This window comes from Cetorhinus maximus, chromosome 24, assembly GCF_964194155.1.
Source record: "Cetorhinus maximus chromosome 24, sCetMax3.hap1.1, whole genome shotgun sequence".
NCBI classification, from domain to species: Eukaryota; Metazoa; Chordata; class Chondrichthyes; order Lamniformes; family Cetorhinidae; genus Cetorhinus; species Cetorhinus maximus.
In genome coordinates, this window is record NC_135902.1 from 44,472,876 (window position 1) to 44,486,556 (window position 13,681).

Below are 13,681 nucleotides of genomic sequence, written 5' to 3' on the forward strand. Positions count from 1 at the left end.
GTTAACATGGACTAAAGAGTAAGGAAACATTTTAAATGATCAAGGCAATAGAGAAACTAACCTCAAGAGAATCTTAGGATGGTCATGGTCAGAGGGAATAAAAAAAACTTAAACATACAAGTATAAGGAATCTGTAGTTGAGGCAATTGAAGGGTAAGGAGAAATAATACTTAACAACAATTTACCACAAGATGGATACAGGTAAAGGGAAAGATGGGAAAAGGCTAAATAGATGTATTACTGACTATATTAATGTGCCTGTGAGCTACAAAAAGTAAGACCACAGGATTAACACCATGATCACATGCAGAGTTAAGCAGCTCCCAGGGAGAACAGCCATTGGAAGTGAAGGTACCGAGCCATTGAAAGATAGGGTAAGAAGGTGCAATGTAGAGTTGTGTAGACAGCTTAAGGAATTGAGGTCTGAGGTGAGACAGCAGCAGGAGATAGTGGACCAGAAAAGAAGTGAGGGAGGATTTTACAGCACAGTACTGGCTCAGGAACACGGAGATTGGATGAGGCCAGTAGGGTAGTTTTCAAAAAGGCAATCCCCCGTGGCAAGTGGGATGCCCCAATGCGTAGCATCATGGTTAGTGAAGGCCTGTGAACCCATAGTAATGACTGGGAAATTGATACTGCACACGAAACACACTATAGTGGAATTGATCAACACAAGAAGTTGAGAACTGTGTCAGATAGTAGGCGAGCAGCATGGGAAGCCATGCTATTACCAAAGGACAAATCAGTCGTAATAATTTGCGACTCTAGGGTCAATCCAGCGGAGGGCTTATTGTTAGAAGGGAGGAACATGTAATTGAACTAGAACATAATTGTCTGCCGGCGATAGATGAAGAAAGCCCGAGGACTCTGAGGGAAAATGAATTGAAGATGTAGACATGTTCATATGTGGGTCCTGCAGATATGTGGATGGGATCTCCTGTACTGGATGGGCCGTTGTCGATGGAGAAGGACGGATCTTGGATAGGGGTAGACTAACAGGAGACCTTTCAGTCCAAGTAGCGGAGTTGATAGCGTTAAAAGAGGCCTTGTATATGGTGGATGGGAAAAGAGCTAATATTTATACCGATAGTAGATGTGTTTTTGGGGTAGTGCATGATTACGTGGTTGCTTGGAGTCGTTACATCATGAGGAGGATACGCACAACATGAAGTGATAGATAGGAACTAGTGGAGGCTGCGAAGCTACCACTAATAAAGGTCAAGGCTCACCAGAAGGTGGTGGACCCCATTGAATTGGGCAACTAACGGGAGGATGCAGCAGCTAAGAAGGCTGTGGCAACCAGTCCGGAGTACCAGGTGGCCGCAGCAACAATTAGACTCGAGGGGGTGAATATGGCTGATTTACACAGAGACATTGAGGGAGAAGAGAGAAGTCAGTGGGAAAAACAGCAGACAGACAAAGGCGAAAGGGAGGAAAGGTAGTAGCGCCCCGCTTTATACAACAGAACCTCATGAAAATATACCACAGAATCGCCCACTATGGGAGAGAAGCTATATAAGGAAGGATGGGCAGGTGCTAATCGTGGCAGGGAATGGGAAGAGACATTGCCAAATATTGCCAGCAGTGCCTGACATGTGCACAGCACTATCAGCCTCGACCAAGGGGCCCATGGGAGCAGATACAGATACATTTCATGGGACCTCTCCCGCCAAGCCGAGGGAAACAGTATTACTTGGTCACTTCTCCCTCCAAAATCACTCATGGCCCGGCTGCGTGTAGCTGAACTGCTAGTGGGGGGGATGCAGGGGAAGGATTAGCGAAGCCTGTAAATAAAGCTGAAAGACACCATTACACATTATTCAGTGAAAGTGAATATATTTTCAGATTATTAAGTGACAAAATGTGTTCACCCGTGCAACCACTTGTGATCAGAAATTCTTAACTTTTCTAGACCTACCACTTCTTCTATATGCTCCCTTGACTTCCGCAGCAGAGGTGGAGACAACCTGTGCAATTGTTGGCCCTGTTGCCTCTGATGACTTCGGTGTGAGTCTTCTGGAGACCCAAGGCCTTGAGGGCCCCGGCTTGCTTTGGCTGTCCTCCTGTGGGCCAGCTCTCTCTGTGGTGACAGAGGACGAGTTTGAAGGGGTCACAAGCAAAGTAAACTAGGAGAGTGAGGACAGCCTCTGGGATTCATGAGTGAATGATCCAGGAGAGTCCAGCTGTTGCCCCTCCTCCCTTCAGGTATCCAAGGGCTCTGGCCTGACTCCTTGAGGGGAAGGACCACTGAGAGGAACATCGAGATTCTCCATTTCCCCTTCACATTGCCAGTACAGGAACTCACCCATGGCTACCGCGATGGAGTGCAAATCTGCGCGCATTTCCACGTTCTGCTGGACTAGGGTCTCCATGGCGTCCACCATCTGAGAGCACCATACATGCACATGTGGGCACCACTTCATCAGAGAGCAGGCATATGCACTCCTCTGACTCGCGTGCCACTCTGTTGAGGTCTTCCAAAAGCTTTGCGTGGTGTTCCTCGGCCTTCTGCTGACTCTCCAGGAAGTTTGAAGACCAAATCCAGAGGTTCATCATCTGACTCGGACCTCTCAGATGCCTGTTCCCCAGCAGCCCTCCAAGCACTGGGGAGCTCGGCTGAATCTCTGTCCTCCTGCTGCGGGCACATGTCCGTGCGGTGACCACCAGATTGAGAACTCGAGCCTGCTCTAGATCAAGGTCGTTTTACCAAGGTATGTCTCTCTGCACTGGTGGAGGGTGTGGGTAAGTGCTGTGATGGGTCTTCCAAGCTGCTTATTTCCAGCTCTTCAATGGAGGAGGTGTCCTCTTGGCTGGATGTGAGGACCTGGATGGAGCTGAAGGACTGGCTGGCTGAGGGTGTTGATCGCTTGGCAGAGCTCCCTGTGAACCAAAGTAGAGATAATTAGTGCATGGCAGCAGAATCAAAAGCAGGAGAGGGAGCGCTCATAGTTGCGCTGAGTGAGGGATGATGGGTGCAGGATCCTCACGTGGGTGTTCGCCACCAACGTCACTGTTGCTGCAGGCACGGTCCATGTCCTCACCAGTCAGCGTGATGACACACTCCTCAAAGTGAGTGAGGGGCCTAATATGGACCACTCCACCCCCAGTCTGGAACCTCTCCCTACTGTTGTAAGCCAGCTTCTCCTGCGTGAAATCAGATGGAGAGAATGTGAGCAGGACGCATGGCACTGCATGGAATGTTTATGTGGTGAGCGGTGCCATGGTCGGGATGAGCCCTTGAGGTGCGCGATCCCTGTGGATGTGTGATTGGCTTGTGAGTGTTAGAGTTGAGAATGATGAGGTGGTTGACTTGGATGAGAGCATTCATCCCCTTCCTGCACTGGATAGCTGACCAATTCTCTGGTGGCGTTGATCGCTGCTGCCACCGCCTGCCAGGCCGGATTGGTGACTCCGATGGACCTCCTGTGGCCAGAGTGGGAGTAGAGGACATGGCGACAGCCTTCCACTGTGCCCAACAGGCACCCCAGAGGGGTGTCATTAAATTGGGGGGGCTGCTGTCTGCTTTAGGGGCCATCAGTTGCCTGGAACAGTCCTGGCCTGAGGACATGAAGTAGGCATGCGCTCTGGTGCACTTTGAATATGGCGCCTGAAGTGAGGAAGTGCTGAGGTAACAGCGTGGCGGGCTAATCCAAGCCTGCCTGCCAGAGAACTGGCGTGTTCCCCATGAATGCATAATTAATGAGGTGGGATGTGCCAGGAATGGGACAATACAGTGTGAAAAGCTGCCAATACGACCAGTGGGTTAAAAAATCTTTTTTCCTGCTCACTACTGCACTTTGTTCTGAGTTTTGTAAGCATGGGCTGTTTAAGTACAGTCAGTTACTGCTGTGGGAATTTTTTTTTTGAAAAATATACTTTATTCATAAAATATCTGGAAGAACATTTCAAAATCACCATCACAAAAGTACAATCAGATTCAACTTTTACACATGGATCCCAAGGTGCATCAATACAATCAATGAATATTACAATCATTTCAATATGGTCAATGCAGACAATAAGACAATGGTATTGGAGTTATCAACATACATCATGTTGCACTCTGAGGTGCTTCAATACAATTATAATACAATTAGTATTCACTGCATACATTCATTTTGATCTGTACAGCCAGAGGGGCTCTCAACAGTTCCCAGCCCCTCGGTGCACTGTGGCAGAAAGGTCTTAGACGGCGACCTTTCCCCATTGCGCATTTGCGGCGGCTGCCCCAAGCTTTAGTGTGTCCCTCAGCACATAGTCCTGGACCTTGGAATGTGCCAGTCTGCAACACTCAGTCAGGGACAACTCTTTGCGCTGGAAGACCAACACAGTTACTGCTGTGGGAATGCATTGGGGAGCCGTCTCTTTGCAACTCCCTATTATTTTCCCGGTCCCCCTCCTTCAAGCCCAGCATCAAGCTCTGGGGAAATGAACACCTTTTGGTTACAGGAACTAAGGTTATCTACTAATCATTGTACCATGCTCTATATTGAAATTGCTGCACAGTGACAATGATAAACCATATGCAATCTAATGTCTTTTTTTAAAAATTCCAGCTCAACCATTCAAGTAGATGGTGCCACTTTACATGCTATTGAATCCGTAGTCATTGATTGGACACATCAAGTTAAAGATGTATTAAACAAGGATTCAGCACAAGCTTTGCTGGATGGCTTAAACCCTTTGCCTAGAGAAGAGATTGATTTCTGGGACTTAAGACTGAAGGATCTAAAATGCCTTCATGAACAGGTACTCATAAAAATTATGCATTGTAAGAAAGTAAAAAATGATAAAACAGTAAGTCGATTAGAAAATTCAGGTCTTACTACAAATTTTACAGTGCGCTATAAACTGTAGCAACATTGGTTACTTTAGAATTATGTATATAATTGAGATGCTATTATAAAATATTAATAGGATCAAATCTGCCCAGCCTGCCTACAAGTATGAAAATTAACATCAATTTGATGTAGAAGTTCAATGGTCTGACCAAGAGGCTATATTTATTTTTCATTAATGTTGATTTTCATGTTTGTAGTTGTGTAAGAGGAAGGATATAGACCAAATAAGTGATGGTGTGCTCTATCAGTGCACTCATGCATTACAGGATTATGTATGGCTTACCAAATGTAGTGAGCAATTAAAAGTATGTAATTTGTGAGATAAAATATTGTGTCCGCTGTATCTTCTAGGCTTTATGATCATTAAACAAGCAGGCTGGCAGTACTAGTCCCACTATTGATTGATAGCTTACCATATCCAGAGCTTGAATATCCGGTGTTCCTGACAATATTTAAAGACAGGAAAAAATTTCACCAAGCTGCTCTGTGGCAATGTACAGAGGTTATTAATAGCAGGCGCATTGAGTCACAAAAGATTGAATGACCTGACCAAATAAAGAGGTTAATCTTGTTTCGTATTGATGATGATTTTCATGTTCATAATTATGCAAGAGGAAAATCATGGGGTTGAAGGATATAAAACATTCAGAAGGTATGTTGAAGGAATGGGCCAAATGGCAGAATTATTGGTGTGCTGGGCAGAGGATTTGCTTTTGAGATTCATTCCTCAATAATTTGTTGCCTTTGTTCATGCGGTTGGCAGCAATGTTTGACCTGGTCTTCTTTGTTGTCCTTTTATTCACCCCTTCTTCATCTTCTTGCATACCTTCCTTCTGTGGCAGCAAGGCTTGGTACCTCTGAATTTTTTTTTACATGTTCTTTCACGGGATGTGGGCACCACTGGCTAGGCAGCATTTATTGCCCACCCCTAATTGCCCTTGAGAAGGTGGTGGTGAGCTGCCTTCTTGAACCGCTGCAGCCCATATGGTATAGGTACACCCACAGTGTTGACATAATTGTGTAGCATACAGCAAATGACCACCAATCTGGAGACTCGCTTGTGGCTATACTGCAGGATTGCACCAGATTGGAACCATTCAGGACAATGGATTGGCTGGAGACACCTATGGTTTGCTCAATGAGAGCTTTGGTTTTAGCATGCCTCTCTCATTGTATTGGACCTCTGCATTTGTGATAGTGTTCCTGGCATGAGTCATGAATCAGATGCAAAGGGGCTACTCCAGGTTAGAGCCCCTCTTATGATTCAATGATGGGGTAGTGGGAGTATTTGAGGATCGGCACAGCATGATTATTGCTGGGAAACTGGGCACAGATCTGCATTATTCATTGCCGTGATCACAGTCCAGCTGAACATTGAAGGATTGGAACCCTTCCTGTTGTCAAACACATGTGTCTAAAAATTTGTTTGCACCATTGTTTTGCGTCATCACAATCACAATCTCACAACCTGATTGTGTTGGTTTCATTGGAGGTGGACTGCTACAAACTTAGAGCTCCCACCTCATTTACCTGGTGGTAGTGTTCGGTTGAGGAGCTCCAGCGTGGCTGGCTTTCTCTGCGCCATTGCCAGCTTCCTCTGCGCTCAACAGGGATCTGAGCAGCATTATTCTGAGATCATGTGGTGCATCTAGCCTGCTCTTCTTAAAAGCAGGCTGTCCCTCTTAAAGGGAATTTAAAAAATAGAAAATGGAACATCAGGGCTAGAGTGGCTTCCAAGATGATGGATGTGGGGCTGGAGGCAATAGTCGTGGAGGTGAGCAGGAGGAGCGATGCGATGAATCCATGGGGTGCTATCAGACCCACAAGAATGACCTTGAGAAGGAAGTGGGAGCAGGTGGCCAGGGAGGTCAACTCCCAGAGCCTGGAACTGAGGCAGTAGCCCCACAAGAAATGTAATCACCTTCATGGGTGATCATGAATCTTCATATGACATCTCCAATTCTTCACACTACCAATCTCTCATGCTGCTCAATCCATCACTCACCCAGCAGCACTTCCTAGCACTCGTGACTCAGGCCTAACATCCAGAAATTCCATCTCACCCTCACACTCCTACCAATGCTGCCAACTTCACATGCTGTCTCCACATAACTCCAACTATTCAGTTATGCCATATGCATCACAAACTGGAGCTACGAAGTCACTGACATTCTTTCTTCTCTGTTGGTGTCCCCAGGGATCTGTGCTGGGATCTCAGTTTTAAAATATATATTTATAAATGACCTAAATGAAGGAATTGGGAGCCATATATCTAAGTTTACAGATGACACTAAGATGAAACAATATATGAGTAGTGTAGATGGGACCAGAAGGTTGTTAAAGGGATATTGTTAGATGAAGTAAATGAGCAAAAATTTGCCAGATAGACTTCAACACTGAGAAATACAAGTCACCCACTTTGGACCTAAAAAAGATATTATTGTATGTAGATGTAGAGAAGATATTTTCACTTGGTGGGGTGGGTCAAAAATTGGGGGATTTAATATAAGTTAGTAATCAAAAGATTCAGTAAGGAATTCAGGCAAAATTTCTTTTCCTAAAGAATGTGAAATTTTGTTACCACATGGAGTAACTGAAGGGAATAGAATCACAGAATTGCTACGGCACAAGAGGAGGCCATTTGGCCCATCGTGTCTGCACTGGTTCTCCGAATGAGCAATTCACCCAGTGCCACTCCGCCACCTTCTCCTCACACATTCTTCCTTTGCAGATAATAATCCAATCCCCTCTTCAATGCTTCAATTGAACCTACCTCTACTATACTCCCAGGCAGTGCATTCCAGATCTTAATTGCTTGTTGCGTGAACCTACCTAATAACTTACTATTTCAACTTAGTCTGCCCTTATTTAATACGGAACTATTCCCTTCTTTAGCACTGCCTAGCATTCAAATGTTATGCATCTTATTCCTCTTTCCTGCTTCTATATATGCTGGTGTTCATCCCACTGCAAATTTAGTTTAAACCCTCTCCAACCAAACTAGTGAACCTTCCTGCAAGGTCCTTGTCCTATTGAAGTGCAACCTGTCTGTTTTGAATAGGTGCCTTTTTGCCCTAGAACTGGTCCCAATGCCCCAAGAACCTGAAGCCCTCCCTCTTGCACCATGCTTCAAGCCACATATTGACTCTAGCACGTGGCACTGGGAGTAATCAGAGATTACTACATTTTAAGTTCTACTTTTTAAACTTCCTCCCTAGTTCCTGAAAATCTTACAATAGGACCTCGATGCCTGCTCCCTCTATGTTGATGGTACCAACAATGGTTCAGCGAAGGCGATGGTTCCTCAGAGGAATGCAGACTGAGTGAAGCCTGTGGCACCATAGGTGGGTCAGCTGTACAGGAGGGGAGGAAGAAGGGCAGAAGAGCAATAGTGGTACGGGGATTCAATAGTTAGGGGAACAGTCAGGCGTTTCTGCGGCCGTAGGCATGACTCCAGAATGGTATGTTGCCGCCCTGGTGTCAGGATCAAGGATGTGATGGAGCAGCTGAGAATCTCATTGGGAAGGTGAACAGCCAGGTGTCGTGGTCAACATCGGTACAAACAACATAGGTAGAGAAAGGGATGAGGTGCTGAAAGCAGATTTTAGGGAGCTAAGAAAGAGATTAAAAGCAAGACTTCGAAGGTAATAATCTCAGGTTTACTCCCAGTGCCAGGTGCTAGTGAGTACAGAAATAGGAGGATATAGCAAATGAATGTGTGGCTGGAAAAATGGTGCAGGAGAGAGGGTTTTAGTTTTCTGAGGCATTAGGACCAGTTCTGGGGCAGGTGGGACCTGTAGAAGGAGGACAAGGACCAATATCCTCGCAGGGAGATTTGCTAGTGTTGCTGGTAATACTAGGAAGAAAATTAGTACGAAAAATTGAAAGACAGCAGAAACAAAGGCCAACATCAAATAGGATCAAAGTATAGAAAAATGTTAAAAGTCAGCATTGAAGGCTCTCTACCTGAATGCATTTAGCATTAGAAACAAGGTAGATGAATTGATGGCACAAATAGAGGTATGATCTTATAGCCATTATGGAGATGTGCATGCAGGGTGACCAAGGCTGAGAACTGAATATTCAAGGGTATTTGAAATTTAAGAAGGATAGGCAAAAAGGAAAAGAGGTGGGCTAGTGCTTTTAATAAAGGCTGTGATCAGTACATTAGTGAGAGAGGATCTTAGATCGGATGATCAAGATGTAGAATCAGTTTAGGTGAAGCTAAGAAACAGCAAGCAGTGGGAAATGTTGGTAATTGTTGTTTATAGGCCACGCAACAGCAGTGGTACTCTAGGGCACGGTATAAAGCAGCAAATTAAAGTTGCATGTAAGAAGAATTGACCATGGGGGACTTTAGTCTACATATAATCTACATATAGACTGGGCAAACCTAACTTGCACTGCTGTGGAGGTCGAATTCTTGGAATGTACATGAAGTGGTTTCCTAGAACAGTATGTTGAGGAACCAACTAGAGAACAGGCCATTTTAGATCTAGTATTGTGTAATGAGAAGGGCTGATTAATAATCTCATAAAGGAGCCTTTAGGAAAGAGTGGCCACAGTATGAAAGAATTTTGCATTAAGTTTGAAAGAGATGTAGTTCAATCTGAAGCTAGGGTCTCAAAGGAAATTACGACGGTATGAGAGGCAAGCTGGCGGTGGTAGATTGGGAAACTACCTTAAAAGGTATGATGCTAGACAGGCAATGGCTAGCATTTAAGGAATTAATATATGATTTACAACAAATATACATTCCTGTACAGGACACAAACCCAACAGGGAAAGTGACGCAACCATGGCTAACAAGAGAAGTTAAAGAATGCATTAGGTAAAAAGAAGAGGCTTATAAAGTGGCCAAAAATGTAGTAAGCCTGAGGATTGGAAACATTTTAGAATTCAGCAAAGGAGGACCAAGAAACTGGGGGAGATGGTAGCGTAGTTGTAATGTCACTGATCTAGTGATCCAGAGACCTCGGCTAATCCTCTGGACAAGTGGGTTCAAAAGCCACCATGACAGCTGGTAGAACTTACAATGACTTAGATGAAGGGGCCGAATGTATGGCTGCTATATTAGCTGATGACACAATGATAGGTAGAAAAGTAAGTTGTGAGGTGGGCATAAGGAGTCTTTAAAGGGACATATAAGGTTAAGTGAGTGGATAAACATTTGGCAGATGGAGTATAATGTAGGAAAATGTGAACTTGTCCACCTTGGCAAGAAGAATAGAAAAGCAGCATATTATTTAAATGGAGAGAGATTGTGGAACTCTGAGGTAGAGAAGGATCTGGGTGTCCTGGTACATGAATCAGGAAAAATCAGTACGCAGGTACAGCAAGTGATTAGGAGGGCAAATGGAATGTTGTCGTTTATTGCAAAGGGAATGTAATATAAATGTAGGAATGTTTTGCTACAGTTGCACAGAGCATTGGTGAGACCACATCTAGAGTACTATGTACTGTTTTGGTTTCCTTATTTAAGAAAGGATATAAATGCGTTAGAGGCAGTTCATAGAAAGTTCACTCAATTGATACCTGGAATGGGGCGGGTGGTTATCTTACGAGGAGAGGTTGGACAGGCTGGGCATTTATCCATTGGAGTTTAGAAGAATGAGAGGTGATCTTATTGAAACATGTTTGATACTGAGGGGGCTTGACACGGTGGATGCTGAAAGGATGCTTCACATTGTGGGAGACTAGAAATAGGGGGTTTTAAAAATAAGGGATGTCCTATTTAAGATGGAGATGAGAAGATTTCTTTTTCTCTCAGAGGGTCATGAACCTTTGGAACTCTCTTCCTCAAAAGGCAGTGGAGACAAGGTCAATGAGTATTTTTAAGGCAGAGGTAGATGTTCTTAACTAACAAGGGAGTCAAATGTTAGAGGGGAAATGTGGAATGTTGAGCACAATCAGATCAGCCATGATCTTATTGAATGGCGGAGCAGGCTCGAGGGGCTGAATGGCCTACTCTTAATTCATATGTTCGTAAACTGATAAAGAAAGAGAAGATAGAATATGAGTGGTGAGACACATAAAAACTGACTGTGTTCATGACAGGCAGAGACAGGAGAATTTATAATAGGGAATAAGGATATGGCAGAGAAACTAAACAAATACTTTGTGTCTGTCTTCACAGAGGAAGATATAGCAATCGTCCCAAAAATACTAGAGAACCAAGGGACTAGTGAGTATGAGGAACTGAAAGAGATTAGTATCAGTAAAAAAGTAGTACTGGAGAAATTAATGGGACTGAAAGTTGACAAAACCCTTGGACCTGATGATCTACATCCCAGAGTGTTCAAAGAGATGGCTGTAGAGATAGTGGATGAATTGGTGATCATCTTCTAAAATACTGTAGATTCCTGCAGATTGGAAGGTGACAAATGTAAGAAAGGAGGGAGAGAGAAAATGGGGAACTATGTATTAACATTTGAATTAGAAGCAGGAGTAGGCCATTCGCCTCCTCGAGCCTGCTCTGCCATTCAGTAAGATCATGGCTGATCTGATTGTGGCCTCGACTCCATATCCTGCCTACCCCTGGAAAACTGTTTAGCCTGACATTAGTAGTAGGGAAAATGCTAGAATCTATTCTGAAGGATGTGATAACTAGACACTTAGAAAATAATGGTGATGTTGGGTAGAGTCAGCATGGATGTATGAAAGGGAAATCATGTTGGACAAACCTGTTGGAGCTTTTTGAGGATGTAACTAACAGAATAGATAAAGGGGAGCCAGCGGATGTGGTGTATTTGGATTTTCAGAAGGCTTTCGATAAGGTCTCACACAAGAGGTTAATAAGCAAATTTAGAACACAGGGCATTGAGGGTAATGTACTGACATGGATTGAGAATTGGTTAACAGACAGAAAACAGCGAGTAGGAATGAAAGGGTCATTCTCAGGTTGGAAGGCTCTGACTAGTGGAGTACCGCAAGGATCAGTGCTTTGAGACCAGCTATTCACAATCTATATCAATGATTTGGATGTGGGGATTGTTCACGAGGCTATGGTCCTTTATTTTTGAAAATATGAGTTTTCAACTTCCAACTGACTGGAAAGTTTGCAATTTTATCTGAGACAGAGAGCAAACTGCTTAAAAATACAAGGCCACATTCCAAGGTGAAGGTGAGGACCAAACAAATCACCCTCAGGGGAGTGTGAAGAGAGAGACATTTCTGATAATCCAGATACCCATTGAAACTCGTAACTCTAAACAAGAGACGTTAAAAATGCAAAGTACTAGATATTGAAACAATGGCTGGTATAGACAGACCTCTTGGAAATACACAATGGGTGAAGTATTTCAAGACAAGGCTGCCCAGCCACTAAAGAGAGATTATGAGTGACACAGGTGGTCTCAAGAAAGTTTTCAGCAAAGGAAACAGGCTGAAAGCTGCTCTCTCTCCACTGTATCTTTTGGAATAAGAGCGTTGCCCTGTTCTAGAAGCCAACTCAACCAGAAACTTACCAGCAAACCGAAAATTATTAATTATTATCATTATTTAATAATTGCAACACCTACTACATCTGACTGACCCAAGAAACCAGCTAGCCTAAATTGACTGCAGCGTTTAAAAATCTATGCCTCAAGGACAAAGGACAAACAACCTATTTTTTAAAATTTGGACTGTGTGTGTGTGCGCACACATGTGGCTATAAGATCTATTTGTGTCGTTAATTAATTTATTTTGTTCCGAATACTACATGCATTTAAGTAAAGAACCATTAATTTTGTCTCTTTACCATTTTTTCCCCCTTTGACCCTATTTGCTGCTTTTTTTATGTTTGCACTCTGTCCCTTCCTGTCACATTCTGGGTATAATACCTAAATAGCTGCTCTGCAATGCTGCCATATCCTTTTGCTTTGTTAGCCTATGTATCCCCTCTCCTGAACCCTCCACCCCCCCCCCCCCCCTTTAGTTTAAAGCCCTCTCTAAAGCGCTAGTTATTCAATTCACCAGGACACTGGTCCCAGCATGGTTCAAGTGAAGCCCGCCCCACCGGAACAGCTCTCTTCTACTCCAGTACTGGTGCCAGTGCCCCAGGAACTGAAACCCATTCCTCCCACACCAATCTTTGAGCCACACATTTACCTCCTTGACTTTATTTACCCTATGCTAGTTTGCCCATGGCTCAGGAAGTAGTCCCGAGGTTATTACCTTGGAGATTCTGCTTTTTAGTTTAGCTCCTAACTGTTCAAATTCTTTCAGCAGAACCTCCTTTTTGGTCTTATCAACGTCATTGGTACCAACATGGACGACGACAGCTAGATCCCTCCCTTCCTCCTCTAAGTTCCTCTCCAGCCCTGAGGAGATGTCCTTAACTCTGGCACCGGGCAACACAGCCTTCGGGACTCACGCTCATGGCTGCAGAGAACAGTATCTATCCCCTTACTTATACTATCCCTTACCACTACTACATTCCTATTTCCTCTCCCCACTTGAATGGCTCCCTGTGCCACGGTGCACAGTCAGTCTGCTCATCCTCCCTGCAGTCCCTGCTCTTGTCCACACAGCTTGCAGGAACCTCGTAGCTGTTGGACAGTTGCAGGGGCTGAGGCTCCTCGAATGCTACCCTCTGGGTCCCCATGCCTGCTTCATCTGCAGTCACACCCTCGTGTCCCTGATCACAGACCAAACCTGAATGACCTAATCTGAGGGGTATGACCACCTCCTGGAGCAAAGTGCCGATGTAACTTTCCCCCTCCCTAATGTGGCGCAATGTCTGCATCTTGGACTCCAACACCTCAATTCGGATCCGAAGTTCGTCAAGCTGCAAACACTTACTACATTTGTGTTTACTTTGGATCATGGTGTCTAGCAAATCCCACATGCTGCAGCAG

The 13,681-nt window shown here is 44.4% G+C and overlaps 1 protein-coding gene across 1 annotated transcript in view; it reads left to right on the top strand.

Annotated features, from left to right (window-relative positions):
* LOC144699540 (dynein axonemal heavy chain 17-like) overlaps nucleotides 1–13,681 on the top strand; it is a 785,608-nt gene that overhangs the window by 43,962 nt on the left and 727,965 nt on the right. The window contains 1 exon segment of the mRNA XM_078570587.1: nucleotides 4,571–4,749. Within this exon segment, the coding sequence (XP_078426713.1) occupies nucleotides 4,571–4,749 (179 nt within the window).